This window comes from Entelurus aequoreus, linkage group LG11 (genome assembly GCF_033978785.1).
Source record: "Entelurus aequoreus isolate RoL-2023_Sb linkage group LG11, RoL_Eaeq_v1.1, whole genome shotgun sequence".
NCBI lineage: Eukaryota > Metazoa > Chordata > Actinopteri > Syngnathiformes > Syngnathidae > Entelurus > Entelurus aequoreus.
Window position 1 is genome coordinate 11,707,432 of NC_084741.1, and position 20,169 is coordinate 11,727,600.

Genomic DNA, 20,169 nt, shown 5'->3' on the forward strand with positions numbered 1-20,169 from the left:
TACTTGCAGTGTGTATATTGTACATATTACATATTGTTATGAAGGTGTCTGTTACTACATTATATATATACTTGCAGTGTGTATATTGTACATATTACATATTGTTATGAAGGTGTCTGTTACTACATTATATATATACTTGCAGTGTGTATATTGTACATATTACATATTGTTATGAAGGTGTCTGTTACTACATTATATATATACTTGCAGTGTGTATATTATACATATTACATATTGTTATGAAGGTGTCTGTTACTACATTATATATATACTTGCAGTGTGTATATTGTACATATTACATATTGTTATGAAGGTGTCTGTTACTACATTATTTATATACTTGCAGTGTGTATATTGTACATATTACATATTGTTATGAAGGTGTCTGTTACTACATTATATATATACTTGCAGTGTGTATATTGTACATATTACATATTGTTATGAAGGTGTCTGTTACTACATTATATATATATACTTGCAGTGTGTATATTGTACATATTACATATTGTTATGAAGGTGTCTGTTACTACATTATATAAATATACTTGCAGTGTGTATATTGTACATATTACATATTGTTATGAAGGTGTCTGTTACTACATTATATATATACTTGCAGTGTGTATATTGTACATATTACATATTGTTATGAAGGTGTCTGTTACAACATTATATATATACTTGCAGTGTGTATATTGTACATATTACATATTGTTATGAAGGTGTCTGTTACTACATTATATATATATACATGCAGTGTGTATATTGTACATATTACATATTGCTATGAAGGTGTCTGTTACTACATTATATATATACTTGCAGTGTGTATATTGTACATATTACATATTGTTATAAAGGTGTCTGTTACTACATTATATATATACTTGCAGTGTGTATATTGTACATATTACATATTGTTATGAAGGTGTCTGTTACTACATTATATATATATACTTGCAGTGTGTATATTGTACATATTACATATTGTTATAAAGGTGTCTGTTACTACATTATATATATATACTTGCAGTGTGTATATTGTACATATTACATATTGTTATGAAGGTGTCTGTTACTACATTATATATATACTTGCAGTGTGTATATTGTACATATTACATATTGTTATGAAGGTGTCTGTTACTACATTATATATATATACTTGCAGTGTGTATATTGTACATATTACATATTGTTATGAAGGTGTCCGTTACTACATTGTATATATACTTGGTGTGTATATTGTACATATTACATATTGTTATGAAGGTGTCCGTTACTACATTGTATATATACTTGCAGTGTGTATATAAAATGTTGGAGGGTTTTGAAGTTGTATTTTGAAGACTTTGAAGCATCTTCCAAGTGTGTTTTATCATCTTTAAAATCCTAAAAATGAAAATGTGTGTTCTTGTCCCTCATAATGATTGTGAACAATAGGCAACATTAAAAAAGAAAAGTGCAGTTCCCCTTTAAGCAGCAGCATTGAACCTGACATTCTTAGGCCAATATCCATCCATTTTAGGCCAATATTAACCAAAGAAATCTATACTATAAGCAGACAAGAAAGTTGGTATTGGAGAAAACAAAAGGTTACGCTGCATATTCATCCTCTCACCTTGACTGTGCGCATGTAATCCAGAGAGTTTGGCACCAGAGACTCCAGCTCTGGGAACCTCTTGGAATATTTGTCCCGTGTGAACTTGTGAATGATATCTGAGGGAAACACAAGAACTGAGTTGACCAGAACTGAACATTGCGACGTATAGAGAGGATGATTCCAACGCACTGAGCTCATTGTCGATCTCCACCGTCAGATTATTGGCCGCTACGATGAGCCTGTACTCGGGGTCGGCCTCCACGGGTCCTGACACTGTTAGGTAACACACCAGAGAAATCAATGTCATGCTAAAAATACCTTTAAAGACATGTTCAGCTCACCGTCTGAATTCTTGCGCTGCTTTCCAACATATCCCGATATCTTCTCCACGATATCTGAAAACTGTAAGAGTGACACACTAGTGAGTCAACTGCCACCTTCAAGAACACAGGGGTGTACAAACTTTTTCCACTGAGGGCCGCATTCTAAAAAAATCAGAGCATGTGGTGGCCATTTTGATATTTTTTATTTTCAAAACCAATACAATATATCCATTTTTTTTTAACAATCTCTAGATCAGGGGTGTCAAACTCGTTTTCATTGAGGGCCACATTACAGTTATGACTCCCTCCAATGGTCTGTTTGGTCCATTGTTTCCGGTTTATTTGGGTAAGCACTCCATTTATGTCAAAATAACTTGGCTTCAAGTGCCATATTTGCACCGTGACCAAATCATGCCGACCTCACTCCCTCAGCTTCCGTCTGCTCCAACTTTTCACTCTTCCTTTGTGCTCGCTTCTATAAGCAGTAGTTTATCCTTTGTATATTAAGCTTTAAAAGGATAAGGTTGTGAATCCTCATTTGTCTAAATATAGTCGTCTTTGTTGTCTGTTACCAAGTCTGTCATGATTGGAAAACACTCGAAATTGTATCCGGAAGTAGTAACACACATTTGTTGCCAGAAGTGCATTGCTATGGAAACGGAAATAAATGTGCTGAGGAAATAAGTTCCTTTATTGCTTAAAATGACCGAAATATTGTAAATATTGTACATATTACATATTGTTATAAAGGTGTCTGTTACTACATGATATATATACATAATGGCTGGCTGTAGAACCAGCCTCACTCAAGGCAGATATACGTGGAGACATAACCAGGTCCTCAGATGTCTAGCTGACAAACTTGAGTGCAGGAGGATATCCATCAATGCCCAACCCATCAACAACCAGGAAGTGTGCCGACACCTACCAGCTGTTTGTTCGGGGGCGGGGGGAAAGCTGAAGACGAGACCTTCAAATCCTGATCCAAACCCATTAAATGCAGCCAGGGACTGGCAGATGCGAGTCGACTTAGATCAGAGGCTCATTTTCCCCCCCGGCGATCGTAACGACCACCCTGCGTCCAGACCTCGTCCTATGGTCTGAAACCTGCCATACAGTCTATATTATTGAACTGACAGTTCCGTGGGAGGATGCCATCGAAAAAGCGTATGAACGCAAGAAGCTGCGGTACTCCAACCTTGCAGCTGAGGCAGAGGACAGAGGCTGGAGGGTAAGGGTGCGCCCAGTGGAGGCGGGCTGTAGGGGCTTTGTAGCAAGCACAACAGCAAAGCTCCTTAGGGAGGTTGGAGTCAGGGGGCAGGCTCACAGACAGCCCATTAAAGAGTTGGCCAACACAGCAGAGAGGACGAGCCATTGGTTGTGGTTGAGGAGTGACCTAGCTGGGCTGCTAAGGCTAACACCTAATGGGATGCACACACCCAGGGATTTGATCACCCTGGGGTGGGCCCTTCCTCGGCAGAGGGTGTCTTGTGGTAAGCCGGGCCGAAACACCCCGTGACGCTGGAGCACACAACTGAGGATGTGTCCCAATGGTGGAAAAGCCTCCCAGCAGTGTCACCTAGCCTCATTTAGGTATGCGGTCAGGTGCAAGCCTGGCTCAGGGAGGAGGACGCCCCTGCCATGCAGAGTCCCCGGGGATTGTACCAACTAGTCCTTTCAACAAATTCTCTATATACTTGCAGTGTGTATATTGTACATATTATGAAGTTGTCTGTTACTACTTTACCCAAAAGCAGTGAAGTTGTCACGTTGTGTAAATGGTAAATAAAAAGAGAATACAACAAATCCTTTTCAACTTATATTCAATTGAATAGACTGCAAAGACAAGATACTTCATGTTCACACTGAGAAACTTATTTTTTGTGTGCAAATAATCATGAAATTAGAATTTAATGGCAGCAGCACATTACAAAAAAGTTGTCAGAGGGGCATTTTTACCAGTGTGTTACATAGCCTTTCCTTTTAACAACACTCAGTAAAGGTTTGGGAACTGAGGAGACACATTTTTGAAGTGGAATTATTTCCCATTCTTGCTTGATGTACAGCTTAAGTTGTTCAACAGTCTCCCTTCTCATATTTTAGCCTTCACACATTTTCAATGTCTGGACTACAGGCAGGCCAGTCTAGTACCCGCACTCTTTTACTATGAAGCCACGCTGTTGTAACACCTGGCTTGGCATTGTCTTGCTGAAATAAGCAGGGGCGTCCATGATAACAACATATGTTGCTCCAAAAGCTGTATGTACCTTTCAGCATTAATGGTGCCTTCACAGATGTGTAAGTTACCCATGTCTTAGGCACTAATACACCCCCATACCATCACACATGCTGCCTTTTACACTTTCACCCTAGAACAGTGGTTCTTTTCTTCTTTGGTCCGGAGGACACGACGTCCACAGTTTCCAAAAACAATTTGAAATGTGGACTCGTCAGACCACAGAACACTTTTCCACTTTGCATCGGTCCATCTTAGATGAGCTCGGGCCCAGCGAAGCGTTTCTGGGTGTTGTTGATAAATGACTGTGGCTTTGCATAGTAGTTTTAACTTGCACTTACAGATGTAGCGACCAACTGTAGTTACTGACAGTGGTTTTCTGAAGTGTTCCTGAGTCCATGTGGTGATAACCCTTACACACTAATGTCGCTTTTTGATGCAGTACCGCCTGAGGGATCTAAGGTCACGGCCTTGCCGCTTACGTGCAGTGATTTCTCCAGATTCTCTGAACCTTTTGATGATATTACGGAGCGTAGATGGTGAAATCCCTAAATTCCTTGCAATAGCTGGTTGAGAAAGGTTGTTCTTAAACAATTTGCTCAGGCATTTGTTGACAAAGTGGTGACCCTCGCCCCGTCCTTGTTTGTGAATGACTGAGCATTTCATGGTAGCTGCTTTTATACCCAATCATGGCACCCACCTGTTCCCAATTAGCCTGTTCACCTGTGGGATGTTCTAAATAAGTGTTCGATGAGCATTCCTCAACTTTCTCACTCTTTCTTGCCACTTGTGCCAGCTTTTTTTAAACATGTTGCCGGCATCAAATTCCAAATGCGATAATATTTGCAAAAAATAAACTTTACCAGTTCCAACGTTAATATCTTGTCTTTGCAGTCTATTCAATTGAATATAAGTTGAAAAGGATTTGCAAATCATTGTATTCTATTTTTATTTACCATTTACACAACGTGACAACTTCAATGCTTTTGTATTTTTAGAATGTGCTGCGGGCCTTAGGTGACTCCTGGGCCACACTTTGGAAACCCCTGAGCTTAAGCAGAGCTCACCTGTTTGCTGTGGCGGAGTTTGGCGATGGATGCAACGCTGTCAGCTTTACTGTAATCTACTTCCATCTCCTCTGGGATGTCTTCCAGCCCTCTGTCACTCCTGCCCTGGGAGGCTTCTCCATCGCTGTCGCCTTCCTCTCCTTCTGGGTACAAACCATCCTCGCCTTCGTTGCCGGCCTCCTCCAAGTCCGCCAGCAGCTCGTCTGCCAGAGACATCTGAGAGCAGAGGCAGAGTGTGAAGGATATATATATATATTATATATTTATATGTTTTAGAAAGAGATGTGTATTTGAGACAATACTGCAATACCGATGAATGTAATGAATGTTTTGGTATCCTGGAGCATTCAAAGTTCATTTCACTGGAACCAAAGGGGAAAAACAACCCCACACCATAATTCCTCCTCCACCAAATTTCACACTCGGCACAATGCAGTCCGAAATGTAGCGTTCTCCTGGCAACCTCCAAACCCAGACTGGTCCATCAGATTGCCAGATGGAAAAGTGTGATTCATCAGTCCAGAGAAGGCGTCTCCACTGCTCTAGAGTCCAGTGGCGACGTGCTTTACACCACTGCATCCCACGCTTTGCATTGGACTTGGTGATGTATGGCTTAGATGCAGCTGCTCGGCCATGGAAACCCACTCCATGAAGCTCTCTGCGTACTGTACGTGGGCTAATTGGAAGGTCACATGAAGTTTGGAGCTCTGTAGCAACTGCCTGTGCAGAAAGTCTTTGCACTATGCTGACCTCTCTGTCATTTTACGTGGCCTACCACTTGGTGGCTGAGTTGCTGTTGTTCCCAAACACTAGAAATGTTGCACAGGACTAAGTCAGTTTGTAACGTGGGTACCAAGAAGAAGTAATGAAAGATTTGCCTTCTATTATGAAAACACATTAAAATGTGACTGGGTTGGCAGTTATTTGCCACTAATTATCAAGTTTGCAACAAGTAGAGCCAAACAAAGCTTTGGCCATTTAAGGTATTTACTGAAATTGAGTGAGGCACTTTGTTTTTTATACATACATACATACATATATATATATACAGTGGGGCAAAAAAGTATTTAGTCAGCCACCCATTGACATTTAATGGGTGGCTGACTAAATACTTTTTTGCCCCACCGTATATATACACTTTGCATTCTATTTTAGTTACTTTGAATTTACAACCCCCTGGCGTTGTTTTGTACTGTTGTTGTACTTTGATTATTATTTCTCAACTGTTTGTAAATGTTGAAATTTATAAATAAAGGTTTATAAAAACAAAAACAAGGCTTTGGCCAACTCGGTTTCTAGTTGGACACAAAATGGCGTCGTGCAGTCACGTGAGGAGTTTTGACCAATCACTGAGGAGAGCTTCTGGCCATCCTCTCCTCTGATTGGCCAAAATCCCCTCACGTGATACAGGGCGCCATATTGAGGCCAACATTGAAACATAGCTTGCCTACTCTTTCGCATCCGGCCGCAACAAATAACGCTGAGTTTTCTGAACGATAAAACACGACACTGAAACGGAAGCTAAATAAATATTAAACTCAAATGAGAAGAAAAAAATACTCAACTAGTTTCAAGCCATCGCTTTAGCGTGTTTAACAAGGTGGCATTGTAAAAATAAGAGCTAGCAAACGCTAACGATACGTAGCCGGGTAACAATAATAAATATTTGGATACATATATAAACTTACCTCGAAAGTTAAAGCCCCAGGAGACGAATGAAAACACGAAAATGTCCAATAAAATATATATATCTCTCCGAAAAAAATAACACGCTACCTCTTAGTTTTTGGTAGCAATGCCCAGCGGAAGTTGTCGCGGGACAATGACGTCATCATGTCGCTTTGCCTTCTGGGAAATTATTTTTTTCTCTATTTATATACCTTTATTTATAATGTTCATCATTTACAAACACACATACGAACAAGGACAAATAAAACACGTACAACAACAGTACAGCGCCAGGGGGTTGTTAATTCAATAAAGTAATTATAGTAGAAGGTAAAAAAAACTATATATATATATATATATATATATATATATATATATATATATATATATATATATATATATATATATATATATATATATATATATATATATGTATATATATATATATATATATATATATATATATATATATATATATATATATATATATATATATATATATATTTATAGTCGTGGTCAAAAGTGTACATACACTTGTAAAGAACATAATGTCATGGCTGTCTATATGTGTGAATGCTTGGATGTTAACAAAACAATACAAATACTAATATCCATCCATCCATTTCTTACCGCTTGTCCCGTTCAGGGGGGTTGCTGGAGCCTATCTCAGCTGCATTCGGGCGGAAGGCGGAGTACACCCTGGACAAGTCGCCACCTCATCGCAGGGCCAACACAGATAGACAGACAACATTCACACTCACATTCATACACTATAATAATAATAATAATAATAATAATAATAGTAGTAATAATAATTATAATAAATATATTATTTTTGTGTGTAGAATCTTAGGACATTCACACATATACTACTACTAATAATAATAATGATAAATAGATGATTTTTGTGTGTACAATCTTATATATGTGAATGTTTGGCAATTCACACAATAATAATAATAATAATAACAATAATAATAAATAGATGATTTTTGTGGGTAAAATCTTATATGTGAGAATATTTGGACATTTACACATATAATAGTAATAATAATAATACATTGATGATTTTTGTGTGTAGAATCTTATATATGTGAATGTTTGGCCATTCACACAATAATAATAATAATAATAAATACATATTTTTTTGTCGTAGAATCTTATATGTGTGAATGCTTGGACGTTCACAAAACAATAAAAATACTAATATAATAATAATAGTAATAATAATAATTATAATAAATATATTCTTTTTGTGTGTAGAATCTTAGGACATTCACACATATACTAATAATAATAATAATAATAATAATAATGATAATAAATAAATGATAAATAAATTTAAAAAATTGTGTAGAATCTTATATGTGTGAATGTTTGGACATTTACACATATAATAATGATAATAATAAATAGATGATTTTTGTGTGTAGAATCTTATATGTGTGAATGTTTGGACATTTACACAATAATAATAATAATAATAATATGTTTTTTTGGCGTAGAATCTTATATGTGTAAATGCTTGGACGTTCACAAAACAATAAAAATACTAATATAATAATAGTAGTAATAATAATAATAATAATAAATAGATTATATTTGTGGGTAGAACGTTTGGACATTCACACAAATTAATAATAATGATAATAAATAGATGATTTTTGTGAGTAGAATCTTATATTTTGTGAATGCTTTGCCATTCACATAATAATAATAATAATAATTAATAGATTATTTGTGTGTGTACAATCTTATATGTGCGAATGTTTGGACATTTGCACATATAATAATAATAATAACAATAATAATATTAATAATATTAATAAATAGATGTTTTTGTGTGTCTACAATCTTATATGTGAGAATGTTTGGACATTCACGCATATAATAAAATAATAATAATAATAATAATAAATAGATGATTTTTGTGTGAAATCTAACATGTGTCAATGTTTGGACATTCACACATATAACTGAAAATGGATCATTCAAATGGAAATTCACATTTTGTTGTTTTTATTTATTTCCCCTCGTTTGTACAATATCCCTTAAAAACATTTCTTAAAACAATACAGGTTTTGAACCTTTGAACACTTAAACAGACGATCTGAACCTTGACTGCGTGACGGAGCGTTATTTGTAGAAAATAAAGCAACAAACTAATAGCGAGACACAAATAAATGGGTTATTTACGGATGAATAGCATGCTAAGCTACACCGACTGCCTCGAAAAGAACGACAACACGGCTAACACGCCTCGACAATGGGGGGAAAAAGAAACCTTACAGGACAAAATATCATACAGATTAGCATATATTGACAGTTAGAATGATACAAAATACTTTTTTAAGCAAATAAGACGTCTGGGAAAATATTTTGCTTTATTTGTTATGAAGATCTTACAGGAGGAGTAACCTGGATGTATTCTGTCCCGAAAAAATGGTAATCAAATATATTGCAATATAGTCAAATAAATACATAAACAGCAGAAAACTAAGAGAAAGATTTGAGGAACTAAAAAAAACCCCAAAAAAATAACCCACGGTGGGCGGCAGGAGCAAACGTCCTAAACACAGAACTGATCCAAAACCACACAAACACCCTCAAACATACATATATACTGTATATATTATACATGTCAACACAAATTGATACATGTATTTTATGGCGGTCTAATTGTATACAGTGGTGTTCAAAAGTGTATGTACACTTGTAAAGAACATCATGTCATGGCTGTCTTGAGTTTACAATCATTTCTACAACTCTTATTTTTTTGTGATGTAGTGATTGGAGCACATACTTGTTGGTCACAAAAAACATTCATGAAGTTTGCTTCTTTGATGAATTTATTATGGGTCTACTGAAAATGTGAGGGTCAAAAGTATACATACAGCAATGTTAATATTTGCTTACATGTCCCTTGGCAAGTTTACCTGCAATAAGGCGCTTTTGGACCACAGAACTTTCCTCCAGAAGGTCTTATCTTTGTCCATGTGATGTCAGATGAAACAAAAATGGAGCTGTTTGGCCACAATACCCAGCAATATGTTTGGAGGAGAAAAGGTGAGGCAGGAACACCATGCCTACCGTCAAGCATGGTGGTGGTAGTATTATGCTCTGGGCCTGTTTTGCTGCCAATGGAACTGCTGCTTTAAATGGGACAATGAAAAAGGAGGATTAGCTCCAAATTCTTCAGGACAAGCTAAAATCATCAGCCCGGAGGTTGGGTCTTGGGCGCAGTTGGGTGTTCCAACAGGACAATGACCCCAAACACACCTCAAAAGTGGTAAAGGAATGGCTAAATCAGGCTAGAATGAAGGTTTTAGAATGGCCTTCCCAAAGTCCTGACTTAAAGGTGTGGACAATGCTGAAGAAACAAGTCCATGTCAGAAAAGCAACACATTTAGCTGAACTGCAGCAATTTAGTGGTCAAGTGGTCAAGCAGAAGCTTGTGGATGGCTACCAAAAGCGCCTTATTGCAGGTCAACTTGCCAAGGGACATGTAAGCAAATATTAACATTGCTGTATGTATACTTTTGACCCTCACATTTTCAGTAGACCCATAATAAATTCATCAAAGATGCAAACTTCATGAATGTTTTTTGTGAGCAACAAGTATGTGCTCCAATCACTACATCACAACAAAATAAGAGTTGTAGAAATGATTGGAAACTCAAGACAGCCATGACATGATGTTCTTTACTAGTGTATGTACACTTTTGACCACCACTGTACCTGGCAGGCCACGACAAATAAGACATATTTATGGCGGCATTCATTTATTTTTGCGCGCCATCGCAAATATATGAATTTATGGCGGTCTAAATATAAACATGTTAGGCCACAATATATATATATATATATATATATATATATATATATATATATATATATATATATATATATATATATATATATATATATATATATATATATATATATATATATATATATATTTATGGCAGTATTTGTTTATTTGTAACAGGCGACTGCCAGCAAATATATGTATATATGCCGGTCTAAATGTGCTTGTAGCGGGCCACCGCAAATAAATATACGTATCTCTGGTGGTCTGAATATGTACACATGGCGGTATTGATTAATTTGTAGCAGGCCACCGCAAATAAATAGATGTGTTTATGGTTGGCTGAATATATAATAAATATATTCATGGCAGTGTCCATTTATTTGTCACCAGGAAAAAAATGTATGTATTTGTGGCGGCCTCAATTTATACATGGCGGACCACAACAAATGTATGTATTTGTGGCAGTGTCAATTCATTTGTAGCAGGCCAACGCAACACAACTAAATATCCATCCATCCATCTTCTTCTGCTTATCCGAGGTGGGGTCGCGGGGGCTGCAGCCTAAGCAGGGAAGCCCAGACTTCCCTCTCCCCAGTGACTTCGTCCAGCTCCTCCCGGCGGATCCCGAGGCGTTCCCAGGCCAGCCGGGAGACATAGTCTTCCCAACGTGTCCTGGGTCTTCCCCGTGGCTTCCTACCGGTCAGACGTTCCCTAAACACCTCCCTAGGGAGGCGTTCGGGTGGCATCCTGAGCAGATGCCCCAACCCCCTCATCTGGCTCCTCTCCATGTGGAGGAGCAGCGGCTTTACTTTGAGCTCCTCCCGGATGGCAGAGCTTCTCACCCTATCTCTAAGGGAGAGACCCGCCACCCGGCGGAGGAAACTCATTTGGGCCGCTTGTACCCGTGATCTTGTCCTTTCGGTCATGACCCAAAGCTCATGACCATAGGTGAGGATGGGAACGTAGATCGACCGCTAAATTGAGAGCTTTGCCTTCCGGCTTGGCTCCTTCTTCACCACAACGCATCGATACAGCGTCCACATTACTAAAGACGCCGCACCGATCCGCCTGTGGATCTCACCATCCACTCTTCCCTCACTCGTGAACAAGACTCCGAGGTACTTCAACTCCTCCACTTGGGGCAAGATCTCCTCCCCAACCCGGAGATGGCACTCCACCCTTTTCCGGGCAACTAAATATGTAAATGGTAAATGGGTTATACTTGTATAGTGCTTTTCTACCTTCAAGGTTCCTAACCACGACCCCATCAGGAGCAAGGGTGCAGTGTCTTGCCCAAGGACACAACGGACGTGACGAGGTTGGTAGAAGGTGGGGATCGAACCAGGAACCCTCAGGTTGCTGGCACGGCCACTCTCCCAACCGCGCCACGCCGTCCCCATGTGCGTTTTTTGGGTTGGCTGAATGTATGCGTGGTGAACCACAATAAAGGTATGGCGGTCTAAATGTATTTGTAGCGAGTCACCAGAAAGAAGTATGTATATTTATTTATGGCAGCCTAAATTTATAGGTGGCGGTTCGGTTTCAGAGCGGGTCTTAAATGTGGCGCCCGGTAGTCACGTGAGGGGCTTTCGACCAATCATTTAAGAGGGTTAGAAGGTTAGGGTTAGAGTTAGAGGGTTAGGGTTAGAGTTAGAGGGTTAGGGGTTAGAGGTTAGAGTTGGGGTTAGGGTTAGAGCAGTGGTTCTTAACCTGGGTTCGAGCAAACCCTAGGGGTTCGGTGAGTCTGCCTCAGGGGTTCGGCGGAGGTCAAGACACACCGACTCATCGTGTAAATAAAAACTTCTCCCTATCGGCGTATTATGCATACCCCCAAACAATGTTCCCTCTAATTTGCCATCTGATTTGCGGGTGTGTAATTTGTTGTGAGTTCATGCACTGTGTTGGTTTTGTTCTTTGAACAAGGTGATGTTCATGCACGCTTCATTTTGTGCAGCAGTAAAAAAACAGATAACTTTGTCTTAAATTTGAAAAATAATACATTTTATTTTTCACGAAAAAGGGTTGGGGGAATGCCCATATGAAAGTGGTGGGGTTCGGTACCTCTAACAAGGTTAAGAACCACTGGGTTAGAGGTTAGAGGTTAGGGTTAAGGTTAGGGTTGGGGTTGGGGTTGGGGTTAGGGTTAGGGTTAGGGTTAGATGTGGATGTTGGTGTACGTTTGCCCTTGTCAGCCACCGTAGAACAAAGAAAGAAACGGGTGTTCATTTCCCAGGCAGTCTAAGAAGACCAGCGCTGGAATCACGAGGTCGTCTCTCGTAGGAGGGACCATTTGTACAAATGTGGACTTGACAATGAAAAGGCATAAAGGCATGGATAGGATTTCAAAGGAAAGATGCAGAAAAAAGGAGATATTTGTGGAGTAGTAGAGGAGAATACAGCAGAAAAGAGAACGCTGGTAGACAGCAAGACCCCCAACTGGTCCAAACCAAGTCCAGGTTGCCGTTCCTCCAATAAACTCTGTAAACAGTGGAGCTGGTCAAACCTGGTTAATGTCCAGCTTTCCTCTCCACCAATTGGAAGTCGTCCTCTTTCCTTCGCCTGTCCAATAGAAAAATAGCCTCTGGGTGAACGGCTGGTTGTTTGTGGGCTCGCTTCAGAGTCTCAGAGGATCGCCCGCGTCACATCAAGTGGGGGTCCTTGGCGGGGCAGACGGTGAAGCGTGACGATGACGCCGCATTGGCCCCGCCCACAGGTGCTCTCGCTTTGCCCGGGGAATTCTCTTTGCGCTTGGAATCTTTGCTTTTGGGCCCTGAAGGTGCGAGAGAGAGAGATTAGTCATTCGGGGTGGACCAATCCGATAACGCTTCTGAGAAAACCAGATCTGAATCACAAGTCTTATTTATCACTTAATTAGCTCGGTTCTGGAAGCCCACCGCATTCTCACAATCTCAACCCTCTTCCATCCGCTGGAAACACCAGAAATGAAGAAGGTCCGACTGACTCCTACAGAATTCTGATTGGGCAAACCGTGCAGATCCCAAGAACATTGCTGATTTCAGTATGATTTGTGTATTTACAAGGGGGGGCAGCACGGTGGTACAGTGGTTAGTGCATGTGCCTCACAATACGTTGGTCCTGGGTGGAGTTTGCATGTTCTCCCCGTGACTGCGTGAGTTCTCTCCGGGAACTCAGGCTTCCTCCCTCCTCCAAAAACCTGCACCTGGGGACAGGCTGATTGGCAACACTAAATGGTCCCTAGTGTGTGAATGTTGTCTATCTGTCTGTGATGAGGTGGCGACTTGTCCAGGGTGTACCCCGCCTTCTGCCCGAATGCAGCTGAAATAGGCTCCAACACCCCCCGCGACCCAAGGAAGCCTGGCTTGGGCGTGTCCAGACTGCGTTGATTATGATCCATCCATCCATCCATTTTCTTCCGCTTATCCCTAGTGTGTGAATGTTGTCTGTCTATCTGTGTTGGCCCTGTGATGAGGTGGCGACTTGTCCAGGGTGTACCCCGCCTTCCGCCCGAATGCAGCTGAGATAGGCTCCAGCACCCTCCGCGACCCCGAAGGGGACAAGCGGTAAAAAATGGATGGATGGACGGATATCTACAAGGGAGCCTGGCTTGGGTGTGCACAGACTGCGTTGATTATGATCCATCCATCCATCCATTTTCTTCCGCTTATCCGAGGTCGGGTCGGCAGCAGCCTAAGCAGAGAAGCCCAGACTTCCCTCTCCCCAGCCACTTGGCCCAGCTCCTCCCGGGGGATCCCGAGGAGTTCCCAGGCCAGCCGGGAGAGATAGTCTTCCCAACGTGTCCTGGGTCTTCCCGGTGGCCTCCTACCGGTGGGATATGCCCTAAACACCTCCCTAGGGAGGCGTTCGGGTGGCATCCTGACCAGATGCCCGAACCACCTCATCTGGTATGCAAATTTTTCGTAGGAAATCCACACAACTCTTAATAAACGAGGCCCCAAGTGTGTATACCGTACAACCCTAGTCCAGGGTGTATGCTGCCTTCCGCCCGAATGCAGCTGAGATAGGCTCCAACAACCCCCGTGACCCAAGGAAGCCTGGCTTGGGCGTGCCCAGACTGCGTTGATTATGATCCATCCATCCATCTTCTTCCGCTTATCCGAGGTCGGGTCGGCAGCAGCCTAAGCAGAGAAGCCCAGACTTCCCTCTCCCCAGCCACTTGACCCAGCTCCTCCCGGGGGATCCCGAGGAGTTCCCAGGCCAGCCGGGAGAGATAGTCTTCCCAACGTGTCCTGGGTCTTCCTGGTGGCCTCCTACCGGTGGGATATGCCCTAAACACCTCCCTAGGGAGGCGTTCGGGTGGCATCCTGACCAGATGCCCGAACCACCTCATCTGGTATGCCAATTTTTCGTAGGAAATGCACACAACTCTTAATAAACGAGGCCCCAGGTGTGTACGAGTAATATATTGGATTATGCACACACAGGCTCACCGTTAAAGTCCAGCTTGGTGTTTTTGACGGACACCGCAGCCGGACTAGTCTGCGCTGAAGTGCTTAACTGGTTGGTTGGAGTTTCCTGTGGCAATACAAGAAAAGCGATTACATTGCGCTCTTCGAAGCATGCCATGACATGTTTGCAATTTACCTGATCAAACAGATAAATAGTGACATCATTAAAAAAAGAGACATTTCTCCCTCGGTCCCTCTCTCGGTCTAGCGGCTCTTTGGGTGACTTGAGGAGGCTCCTCAGGCCAACGCGTTTGTCCACATCCGTCTCCGTGACAACAATGACCCTCCGGGAGCTTTCGTCCTCCTCCTCGTCTTCCTCCTCGTCTTTGGGCTCGCTTCCCGAGAGCAAACCCCTCCGCCTTCCGATCCGACACCCGATTGTGCCTTCTTTGCCGGTGGGGGTGAGGGGGAGAGTCAGGGCGAGTGGCGGCAGGGCGAGAGACAGACGGGCTACTTTTGCTGCCAGAGACAAAGACAAAAAGCCCGTTTGAGGTCAAGTGTCGAAAGAAGGGAGATCCGGGCAAAAACCCAAAAAGTACCTTTGATCGCCTGGTTTGCAGTAGCCTGCAGCGTTGTGATCTCAGGTTGTTCTATCACAGTGAGTGTCTCGGGGTTAGCTTCCTTGCGCACATTTTCCTGCATGGCTTGGCTGAAACAAAGGCAAAACAACACACCAGATTTGTTTTTCAGGTCTGGGATGAAGCTCCAACTCAAGAGCACTTCGATAAGACAGGACATAACTTTTGAGAAGAACATGTCGATTCCATAGGGAACCTGGCTTTGAGGCAACCATTAGGCTGATGAACAAAACCACCGGAACACTCTCTACGTTTCCATGCACTAAACGTACGTCTTAAAAGCCTACTGAAAGCCACTACTACAGACCACGCAGTCTGATAGTTTATATATCAATGATGAAATCTTAACATTGCAACAAAAATTTCATTTCAGTAGCCTTTTAAAGGCCTACTGAAATGATTTTTTTTTATTTAAACGGGGATAGCAGATCCATTCTATGTGTCATACTTGATCATTTCGCGATATTGCCTTATTTTCGCTGGAAGGATTTAGTAGAGAACATCGACGATAAAGTTGCAACTTTTGCTCGCTGATAAAAAAAAGCCTTGCCTGTACCGGAAGTAGCGTGACGTCACCGGAGGTAGGACTTCTCACAATTCCCCATTGTTTACAATGGAGCGAGAGAGATTCGGACCGAGAAAGCGACAATTACCCCATTAATTTGAGCGAGGATGAAAGATTCGTGGATGAGGAACGTTAGAGTGAAGGACTAGAATGCAGTGCAGGACGTATCTTTTTTCGCTCTGACCGTTACTTAGGTACAAGCTGGCTCATTGGATTCCACACTTTCTCCTTTTTCTATTGTGGATCACGAATTTGTATTTTAAACCACCTCGGATACTATATCCTCTTGAAAATGAGAGTCGAGAACGCAAAATGGACATTCACAGTGACTTTTATCTCCACGACAATACATCGATGAAGCTCTTTAGCTATGAGATAACGTGATAGCACCGTGCTTAACTGCATATAGAAACAAAAGAACTAAACCCCTGACTGGAAGGATAGATAGAAAATCAACAATATTATTAAACCATGGACATGTAACTACACGGTTAATGCTTTCCAGGCTGGCGAAGCTTAACAATGCTGTTGCTAACGACGCCATTGAAGCTAACTTAGCAACCGGACCTCACAGAGCTATGCTAAAAACATTAGCTCTCCACCTACGCCAGCCAGCCCTCATCTGCTCATCAACACCCGTGCTCACCTGCGTTCCAGCGATCGACAGTGCGACGAAGGACTTCACCCGATCACAGATGCGGTTGGCAGACCGGAGACGGAGGAAGTTAAAGTGAGTTCGGCGGCTAGCGAGTCTGCTATCCATCTCTCAGTCCTCCTGGCTGTGTTGCTGTAGTCCGCTGCTAATACACCGATCCCACCTACAACTTTCTTCTTTGCAGTCTTCATTGTTCATTAAACAAATTGCAAAAGATTCACCAACACAGATGTCCAGAATACTGTGGAATTTTGAGATGAAAACAGAGTTTTTTGTATAGGATTCAATGGGTCCGTATACTTCCGTACCAACCCTTGACGTCACGCGCATATGTCAGCATAAAAAAACTTTTTCAACCGGAAGTGTGGCGGGAAATTTAAAATGTCACTTTATAAGTTAACCCGGCCGTATTGGCATGTGTTGCAATGTTAAGATTTCATCATTGATATATAAACTATCAGACTGCGTGGACGGTAGTAGTGGCTTTCAGTAGGCCTTTAAGTCCAAGTGTCCATGCGGTCTCTCTAAAGCGTGGATAAATATATTGCTTTTCCGGTTGACCTATGATGTCACACCGGACGTCTGTGGCTCCTAACAATTAAACAGCTGAGCTCCGTTGTGATGTCCGCTGTAATATTGGCACAGATGACAAACATGACATCTCCAGTGGCCATGCTGATGGTAAATAGCAGACAGCATCAAGAAATGATCTTAGGTTGCACTCCCAACATGAGGCTACTACCAAGAATGTACCGGGGCGGATGCAGCTCCGAAGCAAAGAAAGACCGGCGGGAGAGAGTTTTTTCAAAGGAATTTTCAGATGGAGAATCATGGAAACAAAACGTTTGAATGTCTCAGAGTTGATTCATAAGGCTCTGTGGCTAGATGGAAGGAGTTTGGAATCGGAAGGAAAAGACTGTTACCCGGCCAATACTGTTCCAGCTATTGTTGTGGACCATCTTGCCAGTTGTGTGGAATACTAACTTATTGTTAATCAGTGCACAAATGCAGTGTGAAGAGGTTTGTGTACGCGTTCTTATTGTGTGAATGCTCCAAGACATTCACACAATAATATGCTTTTCTACACCAAAATTCATCTATTTATTCAACTTCTTCTTCTTCTCCAGATTTTGGCGCTACCTTCCACATTTGTCACCCGATTCAAAGCGTTCCAACTTCAAACTGTTCAGCCTATTTGGGAATCGCGGGCTTTCCCTTGAAAAATTCCAAAAATTCCCAGAATTCCAAGTTTTCCAGGACATTCTTCCCATTCAAAATGAATTGACCATTTTTCAAACTTCCACTCATTTCCACATTTTTCAACCTATTCAAACCATTCCACCTTCAACATGTTCCACTCATCCTGGAAATTCAAACTATCATTTTTCCAAGTAAAAAAAAATTCCAGGAATTCCCGTTTTTTCAAACCCTTTTTTCCGGCAACTACTACTTCCACATTTTTCAACCGTTCCACCGTCCAAACATTCCTATTATTCAAGACAAAAAACAAAGTTGTTTCTCAAACTGGAAAAATTCCCGGTTTTCCCGAAATTCCTAAAATACCATTTCTCAATTAAAAATGTTACTACTTCAACATTTCTCGACCGATTTGAAAAATTCCAACACCAACCATTTCAACTCATTCAGACCATTGAAGTTTTTTTTTACAATTTTCCAAAAAATTCCCGCTTTTCCCGAAATGAATGGGACATTCTTCAAAGTTCCACAATTCCCAACATTTTTCATCTGATTCAAACTGTTCCAACTTCAAAATATTCAGCCTGTTTGGGAGATGTGTGCTCTACAACAACTCTAAAAAAATTCCAGGATTTCAGTTCAACTTCAGCATTGGAGCATTCATACGCAATTCCTTCAGGAATTGCCTCATTTAGTTCGCCTTTAACATACCTGCTTCATTTTCTTCCATCTAATTTGTGTTTCGTCCGGGAGTCCAAGTTAAGCCGGCATTCCCCATTTCCTTACCTACCTTCTTCAATGAATCTCCATTTCTTTTGTCTACCATGGATGCGCTTAAAAATGTTCTGTTCTTTTAATTTGTGAAGCATAAAAACAGCCTTCTCCTTATTCCAAATGTTGCCGGCGTTTTCATTGAATTGTATCTGCTTTCATGTTATGTCCTACACGCTAAGACTGGTGCATGCGGGATACAAAGGGGCGCACATACCCCCCTCGAGAGATCTGGGTTCCAACCGCATAACCCAGGTGAGTTTGTGCGATTTAACAGAAAATGATCGGATTAAGGTGTTTCAATGGGTTGTAGAATGCTTAATTAGAGCCAAACTATTTGAGAAACCAGACCAATTTAGTGCATTGACCCATACTGACTGTGCTCCCTTAAACTGCAACAGCAGGATCAATTTAAGTGGACCCCGACTTAAACAAGTTGAAAAACTTATTCGGGTGTTACCATTTAGTGGTCAATTGTACGGAATATGTACTTCACTGGGCAACCTACTAATAAAAGTTTCAATCAATCAGGATCCAGTAAATAGGAGTGAAGGGGGAGAGCTACCAGAAAAGAGCGCAGTTAAGATTTGGGTGCCTTGTTCAAGATAACACTGGCAGGGCTAGAACCAGAACCTTTTTGTCCCCAAGTCCATTCCTTACATAGTCTTGTCAACTGTTTAAATCAATGGTCAACAACCTTTTTGAGCCCGAGATGTGAAATGAAGTGAATCATTTTTATATAGCGCTTTTTCTCTACATTGAGAAACCCATTATCTACATTTAAGAAACATTTACACCAGGGGGGTGGCACTTGGAGCAAAGTGGGTGAAGTGTCTTGCCCAATGACACAACAGCAGTGACTACGATAGTGGAAGCTGGATTGGAACCAGAAGCCCTCAAGTTTACCATCTGAGTCATCTGGTCCCAGCCGTGAATCAAGAAAAGATTTAACTAATATTTTCTTTATTTTGTAGTTTGTACACTTATTTGTGTAGTTAGAAGTTAGATTTAAACTGATCGTCACTCGGGACGATTTTTCAGAGGTCTGTACCTGTCATGCTGGTTTTGTACTTCATCAGCAACTGTCTCTTTGCCGCCCTCAGTCGACTGATCCCCCCAAGGCCGGAGCATAACCGTGTCCTTACATGTCTCTCCCCAAAGCACATTTGTTTTCACGTTCTCACTCAGGGAGTACTGCAGTCGTTCCTCGCACACCTGACGTAAGAGAAAAAAATGAAAGC

General features: G+C 41.3%; 2 protein-coding genes across 5 annotated transcripts in view; both read right to left on the reverse strand.

Annotated features, from left to right (window-relative positions):
- prpf31 (PRP31 pre-mRNA processing factor 31 homolog (yeast)) overlaps positions 1-7,079 on the reverse strand; it is a 342,441-nt gene extending 335,362 nt beyond the window's left edge. For all 3 annotated transcript variants that reach the window (XM_062062487.1, XM_062062489.1, XM_062062488.1), the window contains exons 1-5: positions 6,924-7,079; positions 5,236-5,451; positions 1,951-2,011; positions 1,799-1,882; positions 1,628-1,725 (exon numbers count right to left, since the gene is read on the reverse strand). In XM_062062487.1, the coding sequence (XP_061918471.1) occupies positions 1,628-1,725; positions 1,799-1,882; positions 1,951-2,011; positions 5,236-5,451 (459 nt within the window). In that variant the 5' untranslated portion in view covers positions 6,924-7,079. The remainder of the gene's footprint in view (positions 1-1,627; positions 1,726-1,798; positions 1,883-1,950; positions 2,012-5,235; positions 5,452-6,923) is intronic.
- A 3,793-nt stretch (positions 7,080-10,872) lies between these two features.
- The window catches only part of lmtk3 (lemur tyrosine kinase 3), a 48,454-nt gene continuing 39,157 nt past the window's right edge, over positions 10,873-20,169 (reverse strand). For both annotated transcript variants that reach the window (XM_062062475.1, XM_062062474.1), the window contains 5 exons: positions 19,980-20,143; positions 15,702-15,811; positions 15,299-15,621; positions 15,145-15,229; positions 10,873-13,484 (listed from right to left, as the gene is read on the reverse strand). In XM_062062475.1, coding sequence (XP_061918459.1) covers positions 13,354-13,484; positions 15,145-15,229; positions 15,299-15,621; positions 15,702-15,811; positions 19,980-20,143 — 813 coding nt within the window. In that variant the 3' untranslated portion in view covers positions 10,873-13,353. The remainder of the gene's footprint in view (positions 13,485-15,144; positions 15,230-15,298; positions 15,622-15,701; positions 15,812-19,979; positions 20,144-20,169) is intronic.